Source organism: Coregonus lavaretus (genome assembly GCF_964263955.1).
Source record: "Coregonus lavaretus genome assembly, chromosome: 12".
NCBI classification, from domain to species: domain Eukaryota; kingdom Metazoa; phylum Chordata; class Actinopteri; order Salmoniformes; family Salmonidae; genus Coregonus; species Coregonus lavaretus.
The window spans coordinates 26,479,743-26,503,198 of record NC_139999.1 but is presented as its reverse complement, the minus strand read 5'-3'; the positions used below and the strand labels follow the sequence as shown (position 1 = coordinate 26,503,198).

Here is a 23,456-nt window from a genome sequence, read left to right as displayed (position 1 = left end):
GGGAGATTACACCCTTGTGCCTTCATGTCTCGCCGCCTGTCTGAGGCCGAGCGCAACTACCACGTGGGGGATCTAGAGTTGCTTGCGGTAAAACTGGCATTGGAAGAGTGGCGCCATTGGCTTGAGGGGGCTCAGCACCCTTTCCAGGTTCTCACAGACCACAAGAACCTGGAATATCTCCAACAGGCTAAGCGGATGAACCCTCGGCAAGCACGATGGTCCCTTTTCTTTAATCGATTCCAGTTCCTCCTGACTTACCGACCTGGCACCAAGAACGTCAAGCCGGATGCTCTGTCTCGAGTCTATTCTCCCGAGTTACAAGAGAAGCCCTTGGCATCGATTATTCCGAGGTCTAGGATCGTCGCACCTCTTCAGTGGGAACTAGAAAGAGGGGTACGAGAAGCTCTTGTCCAGGAGCCCGATCCAGGCGGTGGGCCTGCCGGTCGCCTGTACGTTCCTCTCTCTGTTCGGGGCCGCGTCTTGCAGTGGGGTCATGAGTCGCCCTTGACATGCCATCCAGGCAGTGCTCGCACACTGGAGTTCCTCCGACGGCGGTTTTGGTGGCCGTCCATCAAGAAGGACGTGCAGGTCTATGTTGAGGCCTGCCCTGTGTGCAACCAGGGAAAGTCGACACGCCAGCGACCCCAGGGACTGCTCCATCCCTTACCTGTTCCTCGAAGGCCATGGTCACACCTTTCTCTGGACTTTGTTACGGGACTTCCTCTATCCCAGGGCAACACCGTCATCCTAGTGGTGGTAGACCGGTTCTCTAAGGCTGCCCGGTTTATTCCCCTGCCCAAGCTGCCCTCGGCTAAGGAGACTGCTGAGCTCCTCATGAACCATGTCTTCCGGATATTTGGTATTCCCCTGGACGTGGTCTCTGACCGAGGTCCCCAATTCTCGTCCCGGTTTTGGGGGGCCTTCTGCAGGCTTGTTGGGGCCACAGCCAGCCTATCGTCGGGGTTCCATCCAGAGTCTAATGGCCAAACGGAACGGATTAATCAGGATCTGGAGACCACCCTGCGGTGTATGGCGGCCAGTAATCCCACGTCTTGGGCCACCTATATCATTTGGGCTGAATATGCCCACAACACCCTCCAGTCCTCAGCCACCGGATTGTCCCCCTTCGAATGCCAGTTCGGTTACAACCCTCCATTGTTTCCAGAGGAGGAGGCGCAAGTTGGTGTTCCCTCGGCCCAGCGCTTTGTCCAACGCTGTAGGCGGACCTGGAAGAAGGCCAGGCGTGCCCTCCTTCGGACCTCCCAGAGATACCAAAGTCAGGCTAATCGCCACCGCCGGACGGCCCCTAGTTTCCGAGCTGGTCAGAGAGTTTGGTTGGCCACTAAGAACCTGCCCCTCCGGGTCGAATCCAGGAAGCTTTCCCAGAGATACATCGGGCCTTTCCGCATTGCTAGAAAGGTTAACCCTGTGTCGTATCGTTTGGTTCTCCCTCGCTCCCTTAGAGTTAACCCCACTTTCCATGTTTCACTCCTTAAACCTGTCTTGTCTTCTCCCTTTGCCCCCCCACGCAGACCCCCGCCACCTCCCAGGATCATTGACGGCCAGCCAGCCTACACAGTCCGCCGGATACTGGACTCCCGGAGGGTCCAGAACTCTCTGCAGTATCTGGTGGACTGGGAGGGCTACGGGCCGGAGGAGCGCTCCTGGGTTCCAGCCAGGGACATCCTGGACCCAGGTTTGATCCGAGATTTTCGCACCCTGGGGCCAGGGTGTTCTGGAAGGAACGTCAGGAGTCGTTCCTAGAGGAGGGGGTCCTGTCAGCTTCCTGCCTCCTGTTTGTCTCCGGGCCTCTAGAGGTCATCTGTGTTCCCCTCTGCCTTAGTTCTTCCTCGTGTGTGTCAGCTTCCTGCCTCCTGTTTGTCTCCGGGCCTCTAGAGGTCATCTGTGTTCCCCTCTGCCTTAGTTCTTCCTCATGTGTCCTAATTAGCTTGATCCAGGTCACCTGTGCCTTGTTTCCCCTTGTGTATTTTAGCTGTGTGTTTTCCCCTTGTTTCTCACTTGGTTATTGCGTCCTGACTATGTGTCTCCTGCTTTGTCCCACCGTGTCTGTCCTAGTAAGTTGTTCAAAGTTATCTTTAGTTTGTTTTTCTCCCCTCGTGGAGTTGTTTTGTTTTGCCTCCTGTTTTGGAACATTAAATCTACTTGCCTGGAGTATTGCCTTGGGTGTTTCATTTGGGTCCTACAACACCTCCTCTGTGGCTAAGGGGTAGTACCCCCAGCTCTCCACATCTGAGACCGGAGTTTCTAGCCCGGCTTGTGACAACCAAATCTTACGAATTGCCTTGAGGCCAGGTTGAGCCATTCCATCACCAGCTACATAAGACCAACTCACGCACATTAATAGTTTAGGTTCATGAAACTATCCTGTTTCTCCACATTTCTTAACAAATTGGTTTTATACACAATTCTGTAGTACCCAAACAAAATGATTCTTCATTGTGCAGGTAGGTAGTAGGTAGTGGTGGGAGTAAGTACAATGATTAGTTGATACAATGATTAGATGAGAGTTAATAGAGGGAGTCAGTTTAGGAGGCGTTGAGGTCAGTACATGTCAGAACATACAGCACTCTTAATCTCCCTTGATCACTGTAAATTTCAGGTATACAAGTGAGGGATCTTAATTTGATCAGCCTGTTGTTGCAAGACATTTCCTACACAGCAGGAAATGCAAACGTGTAGTGTATTCAAGGTTTTAAATGGCTTCTAAAGACTGTACTTTCCACTTTAAAACATCAGACTTGATTTGCCCCAACATAAAATGTATCAACCCCTACAAAAAATCTCTAATTATAATTGAAATGTACATTTGCTGCAGGATTATTTTCCTGCTGTGAGAAACTGGTCAAATTAAGATCCTACTGTAGGTCTGCACAGTGCATAGGAAGTCAACATAGCACTGATCAGTTGGTTTATAGTTAAGGCTCTCAACACAGAAACTATATTGTCCGCCCTGGCTCTGGGGACTCTTGTTCTTAAATGTTGAGCCAGGGTGTGGATTTTTCCTTGTTTAGTTTTCTAGGTTTGTCGTTCTAGATTGTGTATTTCTATGTTGGCCAGGGTGGTTCCCAATCAGAGACAGCTGTAGCTCGTTGTCTCTGATTGGGGACCATACTTAGGCAGCCTGTTGGCATGTTCCGTTAAGGTTTGTGTTATTTAACCTAGGACTTCACGTATCGTTTGTTTATTGTTTTGGTTCGTGTGTGTACACAATAAAGTATGTACGCTTATCACGCTGCGCCTTGGTCCGCTTCATCATCTATCGACGATCGTGACAGATATTTGTGTGACTACTGTATACAATATACACTGTAGTACTACTGTATTATCATGTTATTTGCAGGGATACATGCACTGTTGTGTTAAACAAGGAGATACAGTACACCTTATGGAGGAGTCATTTAAATCCCTTGTTCATTGTTTAATCAATAGCTATGTACTGTCTATGATGTGCTGTAGCTGAAAACCTATAAACCTGAAAGTGTTGTGTTCATGTTAGGAGGAGTGCTGGTCGTCTGTTCTCTCCCTCTTGGTATCTGTTCATATGGAGCCATAGAGAGTCAGCCCCCAGGAGCATGGCTTTACGTCACACTTGTTTACACTCATTACTGCTATTTACCCAGCAGAGTGAACAGCCCCTGAGGTGGCATCAAATCAAAGCACGCTTCAACAATCTCCTTTTACAGAAAAGCCAAAAAACTGAGTGAAATGTACTATATTAGACTAACAGTACTTTGATATTTTGCAAATTGATTCCAAATGTCCAAAGGTCCTCTAACGGACTGTGAATCACATTTTTCTCTTCAAATAAAGAAAGAAAAGAGAACATCTAAAATCACAGTATGAGTAGGGAGCTTCACAACTAGCAATGCCACTGGCAGTAGCTCTGCATCCTGATGTTAAAGCTAATATCTGGAGGTTATGTGTTGAAATGGGAGCTTGAATTCCCTGTCAAGAGATTTACCAGCCGGGGATCTTAATACCCCCATGAAATAGTGAGGAAACTCCTGTAATATCACAGAAAAGCCCTGCTGAACACCAGCACCGAGCAAAGCTCTGACACATCTCCTCTTCACCAGCTCACTGGTGACTGACTAACCACAGCCCATTATCACCACTTGAAGCTGTAATAAGAATACTGGAAGGGATATAATTCAACCCAAATCTCTCCTTCTCTTTCCCCTTTTTTGTCTATCTCTCTCTTTCACTCTCTCTTTTGCTCTCTCTCTCTCTCTCTCTCTCTCTCTCTCTCTCTCTCTCTCTCTCTCTCACTCTCTCTCTCTCTCTCAGGTGTACTTTAAGCGAGATGGAGAGTTGATAGAGGTGATTTCCTACATCCACCCCTCAGCTGTTGCAGAGGATGGTGGTGGCTCAGCGGGGGTGCGGGGTGCCAGGCCGCTCATCAGCAGGGACCTGGATGACACCAAGCTGCAGAGGTCCCTCTCCCTGTTGGATCCAGATGGCCGGCCAGCCCGCCTGTTCACCGAGAGCCCTGAGCGGGGTCGTAACCCGGGCCAGCACACCCAGGGCCAGCAGCAGCAGCCCAGCCCTGCCACAGAGGTCATTCCAGAGACTGTGGTGAGCCGGGAGTTCCCCCGCTGGGTGCAGAGCACTGACCCACTCTACTACTTCAGCCACACCCACATCCCCCAGAGTGATGGCTCTGTGCTGGTGCAGGCCAGACTCACCTGGACTCTTAACCCCCAGCTTGACAATGATGCCATGTTCAGCTGTGAGGTCAAGCACCCAGCACTGTCCATGCCCATGCAGACAGAGGTCACACTGGGTGAGTACAACACAGACATACCCCTCCCCTAACTCACTCCTCTCCCCTTCTCTCCTTGTTTCCCCGATGCCTTACTCAATCTCTGCCTTACTCAAGCCTCCTTATGTCTCCCTCGCAAATCTACTCCGAACAACACTGATTTCCATTTTATGCTTAATTGTGTTACAGCTGAGTAGATTGCGAGTTTAGAGTGGAATGCAAAACTCTGTAGTGACTGACAGGGCAATTCATTGAGCTGTCTGTTGCTAGATTGAGTTAACTCACAACCGTTATTGAAAAAGTCAACCTGAATAAGGGAAGCCAAATGAGAATTTAAACATAACCAGCCACGTGAAGTCAATGTAGAGGCGAATCTGTGTACCCACACGTCTGATACAAATCACTGCCTCCCATATGCTCTAAATATGATGACACAATCTCAACAAATGTCCTGTATTGGAAGAGGTTTCTTTACTTTCATTTAAATTGTTTCAAGGATAAACGAGGGAAAGTAACTGTGGGATTATTTGTTTGTAGTTGATTCCGCAAATAATCAAAGTTAAGAAAATATACACTGAGTATACCAAACATTAGGAACACCTTCCTAATATTTAGTTGCACACTCCCCTTTTGCCCTCAGAACAGCCTCAATTTGTCGGGGCATGGACTCTACAAGGTGTCAAAAGCATTCCACAGGGATGCTGGCAAATGTTGACTCCAATGCTTCCCACAGTTGTCAAGTTGTCTGGATGTCCTTTGGGTGGTGGCCCATTCTTGATACACACAGGAAACTGTTGAGTGTGAAAAACCCAGCAGCGTTGCAGTTCTTGACACAAACCGGTGCGCCTGGCACCTACTACCATACCCCGTTCAAAGGCACTTACATTTTTATCTGGCCCATTCACCCTCTGAATGGCACACATACACAATCCATGTCTCAAGGCTTAAAATTCCTTATTTAATCTGCCTCCTCCCCTTCATCTACACTGATTGAAGTGGATTTAACAAGTGACATCAATGAGGGATCATAGCTTTCACCTGGATCCACCTGGTCAGTCTATGTCATGGAAAGAGCAGGTGTTCTTAATGTTTTGTATACTCAGTGAATGATCCGAGAGTGAGACTATTTCGTTTTAAAGTCTGAAGCCAAGATGGCTTCCAGCAGATCTCATTAACACTTCAAAGACGTGTTTGCGTTGTCCTCCCAAAGACAAGCAATGCATTGTTGAGATGATAAACAAAGCCATTAGCTTTACTGAAAAGGGTGTAGAGGGCAGAGTGTGGTATGGAAAGGAGAGGTTGCTGATGCTGGCACAGATTACACGCAAGGTTATTATAGTTGTATGTTTTTATATTCGTTATTTCTATTCGTTTTTAGATTTTTATTTGAAATTCAGTTTAGTTTCAGTGAGATTTCATACCTGATTTTCAAGTATTTATCTAGTTTGAGTTGTATAAAAAAAAGTATATTTCGTTTTTATGTTATTTAGCTTCAGTTTCAGTGTTAGGGACAGAAAGCATGCGTGGGAGGCTAGGAGCCATTTATTTATTTATTTTGTTTTGGAGTCAAAGATGATAGTTTCTGTATAGTTTTCGTTTTTCAAACGGGATTGTTAATTATTTTATTTCAGTTCACTAAATCGTTTTTTTCATGATTAGTTTTCGTTTTCATTTACTATTATGATCTTGTGCACACTCCATTTTCTCAGCGCTCCAGCTTTAATCTCCTTCACTCCTTTAGAGGGGCCTTCTCCTCCTGCAAGTGTCCCTTTCTCACGTGTTGTGTTGATAGACATGGGGGCGGCACAAGCCGCTCGCCCTTTAGCTTTTCATAGTGTTTCTGTTGTTAGAGCAACAACAACAGCGGAGCTAGAAAACACTCAACCAACATGGAAGGACCAGTGTTTAGGGCCTATACATGATTTACCAACCATGGCTGACAAGTGGCTATGTGCCAGGGAAAGAGACAGCTTAGTGCTTAAGAGCCTGCATAGTGCAAATAATAAATGTTTAACCTGTTAATATTTTTATATTTTTACTCTCATATATTAACGCTCCCATGCCAAGCAGGAATATAACACATATGAATAAGAACACTATCATGAAAAGATTAATAAGGATCTACTGATATAGGATCTTAATTTGATCACCCTGTTGCAGGATAACTTTCCTGCAATGCCTGAATTTTTAAACCTGCAGTGTATGTGAGGTTTAAAAAGGATTCTGAAGTTGGTAATTTCCAGACTTGATTTCCCCTTAAGAAAAATGTATCAACCCTACAAAACTGTCCATTAATTATAATCCACATAATAATTCACATTTCCTGTTGTAGCAAACTGGCTCAAATTAAGATCCTACACCTGATCTATCTGTCTTCTCAATACAAATTGCGGGAGTGATGATTTAAACAGCCTCCTCTTTATTGTTGTTACATGTTGATGGTAAAAAATACTCGGCCCAGAGGGATGTAGGCCCAGAGAAAGCCTTGCTAACTGTCAATGCCTTTCATATTTTCTCAAAGCTTTTTTATGCTGCAATTCAAGCCATTCATTTATCAGTAGCTTTGTTCTTTAAAGAGATGGAAAGAGCTTCTCCAGATATTCCTCCTCACCACCCTGAGAATAGAGAACAGAAAATGTGCATTTGTTGATTTTAATTGGAGCACATTTGAAATTCATAGCATTCATAAACCTGCTTGGAGCAGATTCGAACTGGGGTGGTATGAGTGAGAGCTCTTGGGGTAGGCTATGCAACAATAGACAGTACAGGTGTTGATGTAGCAAATGTATGTCACCACTTCAAAACATGATTTCTTATATCCTGTTAGAATGTGATAATCTAAAATGGGACACATTTTAAATCCAGCCCTCAGATTGGGCAGAACTCGGTCTTCTGATTATACAGTTAAAGCCAGCTAATTGCTCCTGGGACGTGTCATCCACTCCTTTTCCTTGGCCATGGCTTTCCAATGTGTATTTGGTCAGGAAAGGAAAAGGAAGTCTTTGCACTGCCCATAAGTAATAAATATTTCACTGATTTAATATTGCCACATGAGACGGAGCGACAGTCTGACAACCGACCAATGTTGTATTACATTTCATGAATATTCACAAGCTGCTCCGTGCTCGCCTTACAAATGGATTTGGGCTGGGGTCTTGGGAGCCTCTCAGAATGAGCAACACCTCTGAGTTTCTCACCTGGGACTCTCCATTCCAGAATTTATGAACTCAGTGCATCTGAACAATTAAAAGTACTCTACTCCTTTTATTTGCATGGTCTATTATTCAGCAGCATGAAAAGACTGGAGGAATTATAATTTCATATACAGTGCTGAGAAATTATCCACGGCTGCGTTCACCAGTCATTTCCTCGCCAGACTTGATAATCAGAGAGCAGATGCTCTGTGTGTTGGTCTGTGCGGTGTGTGTGTGTGTGTGTGCATACGTGCATCTGTGCATGTGTGTGTCTCTATGTTCACCTGCGTCTCATCTGCATATTTATCACACTTTCATCTTGCTGTTTTATGAAGTCCAGTCCAGGCTGCGGGTTGGATGTGTGCGCTGAATTATACAGTGTTGGATTGATGATGACGCAATGATCCTACAGTCACTCCTTTTCAATTGTTGGTTCTGTCTTCGCTCTCTCTACCACACAGTCAAACCACTCAACCAGCCAATACTGCAGGTTCTCGGTCTATTTTCGAGTTATCTGCAGTCATCCAAATCTGTAGAGTCAGAGGCCTGCTGATGTTTGGCTGGATCACAAAGCACACCTGATGCAGCGAGCGCTGTTGTTTACTGAGGGCACTGTGTGTGCACTGACCCATCACAGTGCTAACAGTTCCATGCTGTAATAATAAAATAAAAAATAAAAAAAAACAGTTCCATGCTGTAAAGAGAGGAGGTTGGGTTGCTGGCTGACGTCTTGGGAGACCAGGACTTATTTCCCTGTGAGGCCAGGGCCTTCCTGGGTGGCGCAGTATGTCAGTCACATTGCATGCTGTCCTAATCTAAGGTGATGACGTGTGACGCCAACTGTCGTTGTTGGAGTGGGTCCCAGAAATCAACAATCATCCTCTTGGCGGTGCCAGCAAGGACTGTGACGCCATGAAACCAATACTGAAAATACCCTTCAGACAGAAAGTGGGAGGTGGGAAGCAGGCAGCCTAGCAATCACACTCCTCAGATAACTGGCAAGGTGACATCTTCATCATGTACTTGAGACCACTTAAAGCATAATACTGTTATTTTGATGTGTATGATGAGCTTGGTTCAATGTCATATCTTTCATTTATGGGGCGATGATTGATATGGCTACTTTAGGCCTAACACAATACAGGTGCTCGACAATAGTTCTGCCCAGTTTTTTCAGATATATTATTCTTACACATGATTCATTCCTCCATTTCATTTCAACGTAGTAACTGTAGTGATGTCATTGTTGTCATTGTGTTGACAAGCTTTTAATCTCTCATGTGTATCGCTAGTCTTGCGTCTGTTTCACCACTCCGTGCTCTACATTGTGATGCCTCCATCTGATTCATGTCTCTGGAAGAGAGCAACAGAAGGAGAAGGAAGGAGATCCTGTTATCTAAAAGAGTCCACTGACTTGATATATATGTGCAATGCATATTTCCAATCCCCATTTCAAATGTGACAGAGGAACTCCTATTCCATTAGCCAGATGCAGGGTAAGATTCAGTGACTTCCCAAGAATAGGGATGCTTCATTTGGTTCGGCCAACACTTTGTGACTTGATTTATGTGTGAAATTGAGGTCATTTATCTATTTATTTATTTATTTATTTATTTATTTTAGTTTCACTCATCAATTGAAACAAGCACTTGATTTATATTGAGAAGTGTGCATTTGATTCATTGTAAGGTTCCTGAATAACTAGACTTGTGCGTGCATCTCTGACCTATTTAGGATTCCCCTTACCCAACCAAATCTCATCACTTGTATTTGGTTCATTGTATAACATTCGGGATCACACAGCGTTCTATATGGTTATCTAGAGGGAAATTGTTAATCAACTCAAACAATGCAGAACCAGTTTATGCAGATCCAATTTAACCCACGATGATGGCCACATCACCACAAAATTACTCTCTGTCCTCCTACTACAGTGCTGTACAGTACATCAACAAGGTTACATACAGTAGATTAACAGATGACACTAAATCTTAAATCATATGCAAATCACTCAATGTCTTCATTCAATCTGCTCCATACACAATCCAAAGGCCCCTCTGAAAGTGAAGAATATGAAAGCTTCCCTTTCCCCTCTTCTGAAAAGTCCATTGTTTCAGTAGAAACCTAATGGATATCATCTGGGGACTCCTGTCTGTACCAAGACAAGGTACTCTGAGTATTACTTATCTCGCTGCCTCCACATTCCTCCTGGGGAGCTCCGATTCTCCTCCAGTAATGACTATCTATCCAATTTAGTCCCCTCTCTCCAAGGGGAAATAAATCCACCGTGGTCTTAGCTGTTGATGAAAGGACATGGAGGTCCCTAGGGTCTTGCACCATGACCTTAATTGACAGGAAATTGTATTTGCCTCTCTCTCCCTCTCTACCCCTCTCCAAACTAAAAAGGTGCCTCCTGGATTTACTTGACATGCCACTGGGATGACACTTCTTTTTTTCTCTCCTTTTCTCTTTCTTTCTCTCTCTCTCCCAGCGGCTCCTAAGGGCCCCAAGCTTTTGATGACCCCCACCAGGGCAAAGGTAGGGGACACGGTGCGCATCACTGTGCAAGGATTCCAGGTAGGCGCTGGGGTTCCTGGGGTAAGTGCATGGGGGTTTATGAAACCGGAGAGCCATGTTCAGTTTGGGATAGGAGGGGACAGGGGAGATGTGCAGTTAAGCCTGTCGAGTTTTCTGATATAGTGACCATTCTTACAGGGTGAGGGATATACCATACGTCTTCTCGGTCTAAGCCTAGCATACTGTTTGTTGTTCTGTGGAAAAAGTATAAGTGCACTATTGGAAAAAGTGACTGGTTTTAATTTTGGGGGGGAATATTCCTATCTTTTCACATTTCTGATTCACTGTTGCGTACTGCCTATGCCTCAAGGCATTAAACTATTTCAATGAAAAATGAATAACCCTTTCCAAATCTGTTTGTTTATGGATACCTCCAATTCTCTGGTGTTCTGTTGTTTTCTTAAGTCTATCTCCTTAAGCCAACAGGCATCCATGTCAAGCTGTTAGAGGATTCCTCAGCAGAGCAGAGTGAGGGTTTGTTCCTGCTAGGGCATTCCAGTTAGGATTTGTTCTTTTTTTAACTATCATCCTCTGTCAAAAAAAGACAATCTTTCCAGCAGTGTGAATGGTATTTAGCTGATCCCCATCTCAGTGACAGGAGTAGGGATGACACAGTGGTGGCGCTGCCTGCTAGAGCCAGCCAGGTGGAGAGGACAAGGCTAATTCTGATAGGCCATGCTAATGGACCTTTAAGTTTAGTTTAGTGCAGCAGGCTGAAACCTGGGCAGATGTATACGAGTATCTCCACCCACTGATTTCATAGTATTTGAAGTTGTCCTTCGAATAGTGTTAAGAATGGTCACTATAAACAGGCTTGACTGGGACATACAGCCAATTGGGCCCTTCGGAAGCAGGCATCAGTGCATGGAGATTCATCCCAAAGTAAATCTCCCCTATCCTTCACTGGACCAAGACTCTGGGGTTTCTCTAGTAAATAAGATTTAGTGCTAAAACATATTTTACCTCTCTTGCCTTCTCATAGTGTGATAAAAAATATATCAGTATCCCCTACGGTTTATAGTATCATAATTATACATAATCACACAGTGCAGGGTTATGCCTTTCTTTCCATTGATATGCTTAGTCCCCAATCTGTGTTAATACATATGAAGATGAGAAAGGCACTGACTCTTTCATTGGGGCTGGGCTTCTTAATTTGGTTTCTCTAAGGCCGTTGGGGATATGTGACAGGAAGATCTCACTCGGACCTTTCAATGTTTTTTATCTTGATGTGACCTTATGCCATGAGACTGCCCCGGATCAACAAACCCCTTTCACTTCTGTCATCATGTGAATTCGGAGGTTCAAGAACTCTTATCAGCGCAGTCGTTTTTGGAAGGTTACACAAATCACACCAGCTTAGTCAGAACGATGACACACCAGCTCGTCAAGGCAGACATTCAGTTCATTAAAGCATTTCTATGGGTCACACAAAGTGGCAAGAGTCAAGTCGCCATAGATTCTTTAAAAGGGCTGGGATGTCACATTTCTAATTGCTAAAAAAAAATCTAGTCAGATTATCACTAACAGTAAGTTTATCTTAATGGAATTTCATTCTGTTGCATCACACTTTTCTTCAGGAATAGACGTCAATTGTTTGTCAATCTCTTTGTGCCCTTTCACCCAAGATGCATGACAGCAACAGATTTGGCCCTCAGTCCTGCAGTGCAGACTTGATGAAACAGTAGAGTCCCCTATCCAGTTCTTCTTTGACCATGTGTGGAGTGATCATAATTCCCGATGATGTGTTGTTCCCTCTGAATAACCTTTGAGCACCACAACCCCTCATACCACTCTCTCTACTTAACACCCTCCCCTCTCCTGCTGACGTGTTCTCCAGCTGACGTGATTCTAATAACATGTCTGTATCCAGCAGATGGCAGAAAAGATATCCAGAGGAGGACAGCAGGAGGCTTCTTCTCTGAGGAAGAATAGCCCTCTTAATATCTAGCTATAACCATGACAACCCTTTTGAAAAGGGGAATATTTTTAAACTGTGTGGGAAACTCTCTGAAGAGGCACGAAAATGAGAAAAATGTTGTAAATGTAGTGTTGATTATTAATGCATGCTGTTAACTCACCATTGCATTAGGGGGAAATAGAGCTTGTATTATTCATGTAGCCTTTGTTCTTAATCTTTTGGCTGGGACTTATCTCTTTTTCACCGCTTGTCCCTCCCTCCCTCCCTCCCTCCCTCACACACACTGGGGTGGTCTGTTGATAGAATGAGGTTTTCCCTGAGCCCCTCTTCACCTGGACCCGGGTCGGGGGCCGTCTACTGGACGGGAGTGCCGAGTGGGATGGAAAGGAGCTGATTCTGGAGAGAGTGCCAGCTGAACTCAACGGCTCCATGTACCGCTGCACGGCCCAGAATCCCCTGGGCTCCACGGACACGCACACTCGCCTCATCGTCTTTGGTACGTGTCCAAACTCATCACCATATTCTCTAATCCTAGAGAGCATTGCAGAGAATCAAAAACGTAACACTAATTCTTATTCATGGGATATTTTATTCCCACTATTCAAAGGAATCTCCTTATTATTATTTCAAACACCATTAAAATTGTTAATATTATTCATCCACATACAGTGTTAAGCATCGCATTTATGTTAAAAAAAGATAGATTTATGTGGCCATTTTTAGATATGAATTATCTATGCAAACTAAGTGCATTATTAATAAGTGATTGTATCACTAAATGACTCAACAATGCCTCTCCAACAAAGGTTGATTTACATAAGTGAGTAATGCTTCTCATCTGGGTGAGTAGAAATCCAACAGCCATTATAATGCCACAAGCAGTGTGTATTGTACCCATTCTCTCCAACACTGACTGCTAATAATCACATGAGAGGCCCATAATAGAATAAATGATATTTTTTATTTCACAGTGTCATCCCACCTCTTTGTTCAACGACCCACCACGTGCAAGCTAGATCAGGCTTTTCATGATGTGCTATTTATCGCAGTCCCAGTTTGCTTTAGTTGATGTGGGGTAGTTGGACTGTTTGCTGACTCTATTACTCCTGTGCTGTATGTCCTGCTGCCCTGGATGTGTTTACCCTTGAGCCCTTTGGAATTAAAACTCATCAGAGGCCTGTCAATCATAGCTTCTCTGTTTTAATCAAATCCGCTGCACCGAGGATGAAGGACTTCTCCTATGTATTATATATTCTCTACTCTCATGTTAGAGATAACTGCTGTGCAAGAGATGGAACTGATATACACTGAATGTACAAAACATTAGGAACACCTGCTCTTTCCATGACATAGACTGACCAGGTGAATCCAGTTTAAAGCAATGATCCCTTATTGATGTCACTTGTTAAATCCACTTCAATCAGTGTAGATGAAGGGGAGGAGACAGGTTAAAGAAGGACTTTTAAGCCTTGAGAATATTGAGACATGGATTGTGTATGTGTTCCATTCAGAGGGTGAATGGGGCAAGACAAAATATTTAAGTGCCTTTGAATGGGGTATGATAGACAGGCGCAGCAGTTTGAGTGTGTAAAGAAGTGCAACGCTGCTGGGTTTTTCACGCTCATCAGTTTCCCGTGAATATCAAGAATGGTCCACCACCCAAAGGACATCCAGCCAATTTGACACAACTGTGAGAAGCATTGGAGTCAACATGGGCCAGCATCCCTGTTGAACGCTTTTGACACCTTGTAGAGTCCACGCCCCGATGAATTGAGACTGTTCTGGGGTAAAAAAGGGGGTGCAAGTCAGGTGTTCCTAATGTTTTGTACACTCAGTGTATATTGGACCCTAACTGTGTTCATATGTTCAAGGGCTAGTTTCCAGGGTTAACATATTCACAGGACATGTGTCCCCACAGTAATCTGCCTGCACTGTCATAATGCAACTAAGAAACGATCTGTCCATCATTTGATAAATTCCCACCTTGACATCCTTCCGTGAGCAAGGTTTAGAAAATGTCCGAAATTTACAAATTGTTGGACGAGCTCAAAGAGCCTCCTTCTAGGGAAACTGCCACTTTGGGGAGGTGTTACCTTGGGGAGTGTTTTGGTAGAAAGAGCACTAATGCTTATTTAACATCCGGATGCACCCTCAGGTGTCATTGGCTATGTGTGGTGTAGGCTATCTGTCTACGTCTATATCCTAGATGGCTTCCACTCATGCTTAGGGGAGCTAAATGGTGATTGAGAGACCTTGGCACCGTCCCCCGTGGCCTTGAAATGAGACACTTCTCTCTCCATGGGCAGGGTGGATATTTGGAGCTCTGCTCACTTGGCTAACTGTTCATTATACATCATCAGGTATAATATAGTATAAGGATGGGATGTTATTGAGACTCTCCACTGGCAGAAAGCAGTGCTCATATCTTAATGATGCACATCTCCAAGCACCTTAGATATAATACCCTCGGTGATTACACTGAAGTGACTCAGCAGTGAAGAGGCGGGCTGTCACAAACCCACTGATTTCTCTCTGTCTTTGTGGACTGAGTTGGGAAATCACATGTGGATGCTAAAACACCAGCAGTTTGGGGAGTTTGTTAGAATAGGAGCTCTGCTATTGCCCTCTTGTCCCACCCTCAGACCACAGTTCTAACTGCTGCTCTAACTTGTTATGCCAGAGTACCCAATGTTCACAGCTCTATTAATACAGACTCACCAGTGGGATGTTATTTTCCATGAGCTTTAGGAACAGAGAGTTCAGAATCATTAGACCGTCTACCCATGTCAGCTCTCTATTTTCTCATCATCTCCTCACTTATTTTCCCTCTCTCTCTCTCTTTCTCTCTCTCTCTCTCTCTCTCTCTCTCTCTCTCTCTCTCTCTCTCTCTCTCTCTCTCTCTCTCTCTCTCTCTCTCTCTCTCTCTCTCTCGGTCTCGGTCTCTCTCTCCCTCTCTCTCCGATTCCCCTTCATGTCTCTCCACAGAAAATCCGGCCATGATGAAAAACACTCAGAATCCGAACAGTAAGTATGGCAGCCATGAAGACCATTGTGCTTCTCACACATTTTTCAAGATGTACAGTGCCTTGCAAAAGTATTCATCCCCCTAGGCGTTTTTCCTATTTTGTTGCATTACTACCTGTAATTTAAATTGATTTTTATTTGGATTTCATGTAATGGACATACACAAAATAGTCCAAATTGGTGAAGTGAAATGAAAAAAATAACTTGTTTCAAAAAATTCAAAAAAATGAATAACGGATCCAATTACCTTCAGAAGTCACATAATTAGTTAAATAAATTCCACCTGTGTGCAATCTAAGTGTCACATGATCTGTCACATGATCTCAGTATATATACACCTGCAACACCACTAAGCAAGGGGCACCACCAAGCAAGCGGCACCATGAAGACCAAAGAGCTCTCCAAACAGGTCAGGGACAAAGTTGTGGAGAAGTACAGATCAGGGTTGGGTTATAAAAAAATATCAGAAACTTTGAACATCCCACGGAGCACCATTAAATCCATTATTAAAAAATGGAAAGAATATGGCACCACAACAAACCTGCCAAGAGAGGGCCGCCCACCAAAACTCATGGACCAGGCAAGGAGGGCATTCATCAGAGGCAACAAAGAGACCAAAGATAACCCTGAAGGAGCTGCAAAGCTCCACAGCAGAGATTGGAGTGTCTGTCCATAGGACCACTTTAAGCCGTACACTCCACAGAGCTGGGCTTTACGGAAGAGTGGCCAGAAAAAAGCCATTGCTTAAAGAAAAAAAGAAGCAAACACGTTTGGTGTTCGCCAAAAGGCATGTGGGAGACCCATGGGGCGGCGCACAAGTCGTCCAGGGTAGGGGAGGGAATGGCCGGCAGGGATGTAGCTCAGTTGGTAGAGCATGGCATTTGCAACGCCAGGGTTGTGGGTTTGATTCCCACGGGGGGCCAGTATAAAATATACAGTGGGGAGAACAAGTATTTGATACACTGCCAATTTTGCAGGTTTTCCTACTTACAAAGCATGTAGAGGTCTGTAATTTTTATCATAGGTACACTTCAACTGTGAGAGACGGAATCTAAAACAAAAATCCAGAAAATCACACTGTATGATTTTTAAGTAATTAATTTGCATTTTATTGCATGACATAAGTATTTGATACATCAGAAAAGCAGAACTTAATATTTGGTACAGAAACCTTTGTTTGCAATTACAGAGATCATACGTTTCCTGTAGGTCTTGACCAGGTTTGCACACACTGCAGCAGGGATTTTGGCCCACTCCTCCATACAGACCTTCACCAGATATTGCAGGTTTCGGGGCTGTCGCTGGGCAATACAGACTTTCAGCTCCCTCCAAAGATGTTCTATTGGGTTCAGGTCTGGAGACTGGCTAGGCCACTCCAGGACCTTGAGATGCTTCTTACGGAGCCACCCCTTAGGTGCCCTGGCTGTGTGTTTCGGGTCGTTGTCATGCTGGAAGACCCAGCCACGACCCATCTTCAATGCTCTTACTGAGGGAAGGAGGTTGTTGGCCAAGATCTCGCGATACATGGCCCCATCCATCCTCCCCTCAATACGGTGCAGTTGTCCTGTGCCCTTAGCAGAAAAGCATCCCCAAAGAATGATGTTTCCACCTCCATGTTGGGATGGTGTTCTTGGGGTTGTACTCATCCTTATTCTTCCTCCAAACACGGCGAGTGGAGTTTAGACCAAAAAGCTCTATTTTTGTCTCATCAGACCACATGACCTTCTCCCATTCCTCCTCTGGATCATCCAGATGGTCATTGGCAAACTTCAGACGGGCCTGGACATGCACTGGCTTGAGCAGGGGGACCTTGCATGCGCTGCAGGATTTTAATCCATGACGGCGTAGTGTGTTACTAATGGTTTTCTTTGAGACTGTGGTCCCAGCTCTCTTCAGGTCATTGACCAGGTCCTGCCGTGTAGTTCTGGGTTGATCTCTCACCTTCCTCATGATCATTGATGCCCCACGAGGTGAGATCTTGCATGGAGCCCCAGACCGAGGGTGATTGACCGTCATCTTGAACTTCTTCCATTTTCTAAAAATTGCGCCAACAGTTGTTGCCTTCTCACCAAGCTGCTTGCCTATTGTCCTGTAGCCCATCCCAGCCTTGTGCAGGTCTACAATTTTATCCCTGATGTCCTTACACAGCTCTCTGGTCTTGGCCATTGTGGAGAGGTTGGAGTCTGTTTGATTGAGTGTGTGGACAGGTGTCTTTTATACAGGTAATGCGTTCAAACAGGTGCAGTTAATACAGGTAATGAGTGGAGAACAGGAGGGCTTCTTAAAGAAAAACGAAGAGGTCTGTGAGAGCCGGAATTCTTACTGGTTGGTAGGTGATCAAATACTTATGTCATGCAATAAAATGCAAATTAATTACTTAAAAATCATACAATGTGATTTTCTGGATTTTTGTTTTAGATTCTGTCTCTCACAGTTGAAGTGTACCTATGATAAAAATTACAGACCTCTACATGCTTTTTAAGTAGGAAAACCTGCAAAAACTTGCACATTCTCTGGGGATGCTTTTCTGCAAAGAGGACAGGACGACTGCACCGTATTGAGGGGAGGATGGATGGGGCCATGTATCGAGAGATCTTGGCCAACAACCTCCTTCCCTCAGTAAGAGCATTGAAGATGTGGGTCGTGGCTGGGTCTTCCAGCATGACAACGACCCGAAACACACAGCCAGGGCAACTAAGGAGTGGCTCCGTAAGAAGCATCTCAAGGTCCTGGAGTGGCCTAGCCAGTCTCCAGACCTGAACCCAATAGAAAATCTTTGGAGGAAGCTGAAAGTACGTATTGCCCAGCGACAGCCCCGAAACCTGAAGGATCTGGAGAAGGTCTGTATGGAGAAGTGGGCCAAAATCGCTGCTGCAGTGTGTGCAAACCTGGTCAAGACCTACAGGAAACGTATGATCTCTGTAATTGCAAACAAAGGTTTCTGTACCAAATATTAAGTTCTGCTTTTCTGATGTATCAAATACTTATGTCATGCAATAAAATGCAAATTAATTACTTAAAAATCATACAATGTGATTTTCTGGATTTTTTGTTTTAGATTCCGTCTCTCACAGTTGAAGTGTACCTATGATAAAAATTACAGACCTCTACATGGTTTGTAAGTAGGAAAACCTGCAAAATTGGCAGTGTATCAAATACTTGTTCTCCCCACTGTATAGGCCTAAGGCCGAGACAATAAGAAGACACAGTGGCAGAATAAATTCAACCACACCTTTGTTTCATCACAAAACACTGTATATACAGTGGGGGAAAAAAGTATTTAGTCAGCCACCAATTGTGCAAGTTCTCCCACTTAAAAAGATGAGAGAGGCCTGTAATTTTAATCATAGGTACACGTCAACTATGACAGACAAATTGAGAATTTTTTTCCAGAAAATCACATTGTAGGATTTTTTATGAATTTATTTGCAAATTATGGTGGAAAATAAGTATTTGGTCAACTACAAACAAGCAAAATTTCTGGCTCTCACAGACCTGTAACAACTTCTTTAAGAGGCTCCTCTGTCCTCCACTCGTTACCTGTATTAATGGCACCTGTTTGAACTTGTTATCAGTATAAAAGACACCTGTCCACAACCTCAAACAGTCACACTCCAAACTCCACTATGGCCAAGACCAAAGAGCTGTCAAAGGACACCAGAAACAAAATTGTAGACATGCACCAGGCTGGGAAGACTGAATCTGCAATAGGTAAGCAGCTTGGTTTGAAGAAATCAACTGTGGGAGCAATTATTAGGAAATGGAAGACAAACAAGACCACTGATAATCTCCCTCGATCTGGGGCTCCACGCAAGATCTCACCCCGTGGGCTCAAAATGATCACAAGAATGGTGAGCAAAAATCCCAGAACCACACGGGGGGACCTAGTGAATGACCTGAAGAGAGCTGGGACCAAAGTAACAAAGCCTACCATCAGTAACACACTACGCCGCCAGGGACTCAAATCCTGCAGTGCCAGACATGTCCCCCTGCTTAAGCCAGTACATGTCCAGGCCCGTCTGAAGTTTGCTAGAATGCATTTGGATGATCCAGAAGAGGATTGGGAGAATGTCATATGGTCAGATGAAACCAAAATATAACTTTTTGGTAAAAACTCAACTCGTCGTGTTTGGAGGACAAAGAATGCTGAGTTGCATCCAAAGAACACCATACCTACTGTGAAGCATGGGGGTGGAAACATCATGCTTTGGGGCTGTTTTTCTGCAAAGGGACCAGGACGACTGATCTGTGTAAAGGAAAGAATGAATGGGGCCATGTATCGTGAGATTTTGAGTGAAAACCTCCTTCCATCAGCAAGGGCATTGAAGATGAAACGTGGCTGGGTCTTTCAGCATGACAATGATCCCAAACACACCGTCCGGGCAACGAAGGAGTGGCTTCGTAAGAAGCATTTCAAGGTCCTGGAGTGGCCTAGCCAGTCTCCAGATCTCAACCCCATAGAAAATCTTTGGAGGGAGTTGAAAGTCCGTGTTTCCCAGCGACAGCCCCAAAACATCACTGCTCTAGAGGAGATCTGCATGGAGGAATGGGCCAAAATACCAGCAACAGTGTGTGAAAACCTTGTGAAGACTTACAGAAAACGTTTGACCTGTGTCATTGCCAACAAAGGGTATATAACAAAGTATTGAGAAACTTTTGTTATTGACCAAATACTTATTTTCCACCATAATTTGCAAATAAATTCATTAAAAATCCTACAATGTGATTTTCTGGATTTTTTTCTTCTAGTTGATGTGATGACTATGATGAAAATTACAGGCCTCTCTCATCTTTTTAAGTGGGAGAACTTGCACAATTGGTGGCTGACTAAATAATTTTTTTCCCCACTGTATGTATATATATATATATATATATATATATATATATATATATATATATATAAATAAATAGTATGCACTAACTGTAAGTTGCTCTGGATAAGAGCGTCTGCTAAATGACTAAAATGTTAAAATGTAAAATGAGACTCCCCAAACATATGGAAGAAGGTATTCTGGTCAGATGAGACTAAAATTGAGCTTTTTGGCCATCAAGGAAAACGATATGTCTGGCGCAAACCCAACACCTCTCATAACCCCGAGAACACCATCCTCACAGTGAAGCATGGTGGTGGCAGCATCATGCTGTTGGGATGTTTTTCTTTTAGCAGACGCTCTTATCCAGAGCGAATTACAGGAGAAATTAGGGTTAAGTGCCTTGCTCAAGGGCACATCAACAGATTTTTCACCTAGTCAGCTCGGGGATTAGAACCAGTGACCTTTCGGTTACTGGCACAACGCTCTTAACCACTAAGCTACCTGCCGCCCTGAATTGAAGGAATGATGGATGGCGCTAAATACAGGTACATTCTTGAGGGAAACCTCTTTCAGTCTTCCAGAGATTTGAGACTGGGACGGAGGTTCACCTTCCAGCAGGACAATGACCCTAAGCATACTGCTAAAGCAACACTCAAGTGGTTTAAGGGGAAACATTTAAATGTATTGGAATGGCCTAGTCAAAGCCCAGACCTCAATCCATTTGAGAATCTGTGGTATGACTTAAAGATTGCTGTACACCAGCGGAACCCATCCAACTTGAAGGAGCTGGAGCAGTTTTGCCTTGAAGAATGGGCAAAAATCCCAGTGGCTAGATGTGCCAAAGGCAAAAGGTGGCTCTACAAAGTATTGACTTTGGGGAGGTGAATAGTTATGCATGCTCAAGTTTTCCGTTTTTTGGTATTATTTCTTGTTTGTTTCACAATAACAAATATTTTGCATCTTCAAAGTGGTAGGCATGTTTTGTAAATCAAATGATACAAACCCCCAAAAAATATATTTTAATTCCAGGTTGTAAGGCAACAAAATAGGAAAAATGCCAAGGGGGGTGAATACTTTCGCAAGCCACTGTAGTTGAAGACATTTGAGATGACAAGCATGCAATCTGTATCCACAATGGCACAGTAACAAAGGACTTCTAGCTACTTCTTGGTTAGGGTTTGATGGATAAGCAAACTGACGACAGGTGAATACATGTCTATCATTCTATCATCAACACAAAAGAACAGATTAACCAAAAATCTCTCCACTCTATGTTCAGATAAAATCATGTTTCAGTCACTATCCACTTTTATCACTTTGTGAGAACTGTGAGATTAGGGTTGTTTCATACCCACTGTGGGGCCTCATTTGCAGCACCTCAGATTATCATATGTAAAGATGAGGGATTGTCAGAGGAAGCACAGAGGGATGTGAGGGCTCTCTGTCTCTTTCTCTTTCTGCTGCTCTGCTTGCCATATCTTACGGATGTATATTTGAATATGCAAATGATCCGGCAAGCACAGGAGCAGGTGTGCCACAGCAAGGACAGAATCAGGTCAGATTGTAAGCCACTGATCGCGGTGCGAGGCAGTGCGAGGCAGTGCGAGGCACAGACATGCCTCGCATGCAAGTCAAATTGGTGTAGAACACGGCCCGAGAGGTCGCCGCACACGTTTCTGAACGCTCAGTGGCTGATCGGCCCACTCCTCCCCCTGTGTGTGTGTGGGAAGATCACCCTATCAGTCAGTCAGAACAGGGGCCACAGCAGAGCAGAGCAACAAACCCCGCTCCTCTTCCATCTCTGTCAGAGCTTAAATGCTCTCGCTGTCCTAACAAATGTTTTAGAATATTGTTGATAATGGAAATTAACTGAGGTATAGAGACACAAGGGAAGGAGTGAAGGCAGTGGCCGTAGTAGTTGTTTTTATTGCAATCCTACAACTGGAGAACATGAGGCTATTTCAAGTGTAGTTCTAGAAGCAAAATAATTTTTGTGGAGAATGTGGTTAAGTTGCCATAAAAGCAAAGAGCCAGAATTGCCAATTGTCCTTGTTTTGAAAGCCTTTACCAGGGCATAACATCTGACCAAATCTGCTCTGTCAGTACATGATTTGGTTGCATTTAGCTTAAATTATGCAGAGGAAAAAACGACCTGATCAGTGTTTTTATTGAAATTCAAGTCTGTTTTGTCTTAATTATTTATATTTAGTTTAGTTTGTGTGTGTCTAGTGATTGGATATTATAAATAGTGATCTGACTATCTCTTCCTCTGGCCCTTGCAGATGGAACCCCTCGCGTGGATGTGCTCGGACCTATATGGATGGTGCTGGCCCTGGTCCTCACAGTGACTGTGGAACTGACGTGAAACCTTACAGCCAACACACACAATGCACCCATACACAATACACACAAAACAACACACACACACACACACACACACACACAAACATATCCCAAGCCCCTCCAACACACACACCCACACCACACACACTGTCCTGCAAGCCTTTTCCAGTCATCCAACAGGCCCTCCATGCGTCAGTCTTTCAGGAACCAGTGCCACCACCTGATGGCCCTCCACTCTGTTTTTGTAATGAAATAATAACCAAGATTATAATATAAAGAAAACAGCATAACGTACTGAACATGAGAATAACCACCTCCAGTATACCCCTTCCCCTGACCACACCTTCTTTTTGGTTTCTTGTCCCACCTCTGCCTGTTGATCAATAAAAATCAGTTGCTAAAAAAGGAAAAGAAAAAGCATTTGGGTTTGTTTTGGTATGTTCAAACGTTGCAGGTGTTGACTGTGGAGAGAGACACGAACCGACTGGTGTTGGCGGGCCCACCACATTGACCCCATCCAATTGTCCCATTCACTGGGCTGTGCTGTACCCCATCTTTAAACTACAGATGAACAACTGGAAACAAAATACTAAATGAAAACATAATTTTGTATTGCTAAACTTTTTTTTCTTTTTTTCGGATGGCTTGGGATGTGCAATAGCACTAAACGCAAAGAGAAAATGGATAATCTTCTTTTTGAGTGTAGTTTGTGTACATCTGCGTAAATATTGAAGATAATCTGAGGTTTTATGGGTTCAGGTTAAGATTGGTTGGTGAAGAGTTGGGAGGGTTTGCAGCAG

At 44.1% G+C, this 23,456-nt stretch overlaps 1 protein-coding gene across 1 annotated transcript in view; it reads left to right on the top strand.

The window, feature by feature from the left end:
- Positions 1-23,082, top strand: part of LOC311138256 (immunoglobulin superfamily member 21-like) — a 269,944-nt gene extending 246,862 nt beyond the window's left edge. The window contains exons 6-10 of the mRNA XM_084172934.1: positions 4,309-4,804; positions 10,469-10,575; positions 12,779-12,971; positions 15,461-15,499; positions 22,596-23,082. Of these exons, the coding sequence (XP_084029060.1) occupies positions 4,309-4,804; positions 10,469-10,575; positions 12,779-12,971; positions 15,461-15,499; positions 22,596-22,678 (918 nt within the window). The 3' untranslated portion in view covers positions 22,679-23,082. The remainder of the gene's footprint in view (positions 1-4,308; positions 4,805-10,468; positions 10,576-12,778; positions 12,972-15,460; positions 15,500-22,595) is intronic.
- The last annotated feature ends 374 nt before the right edge of the window (positions 23,083-23,456 follow it).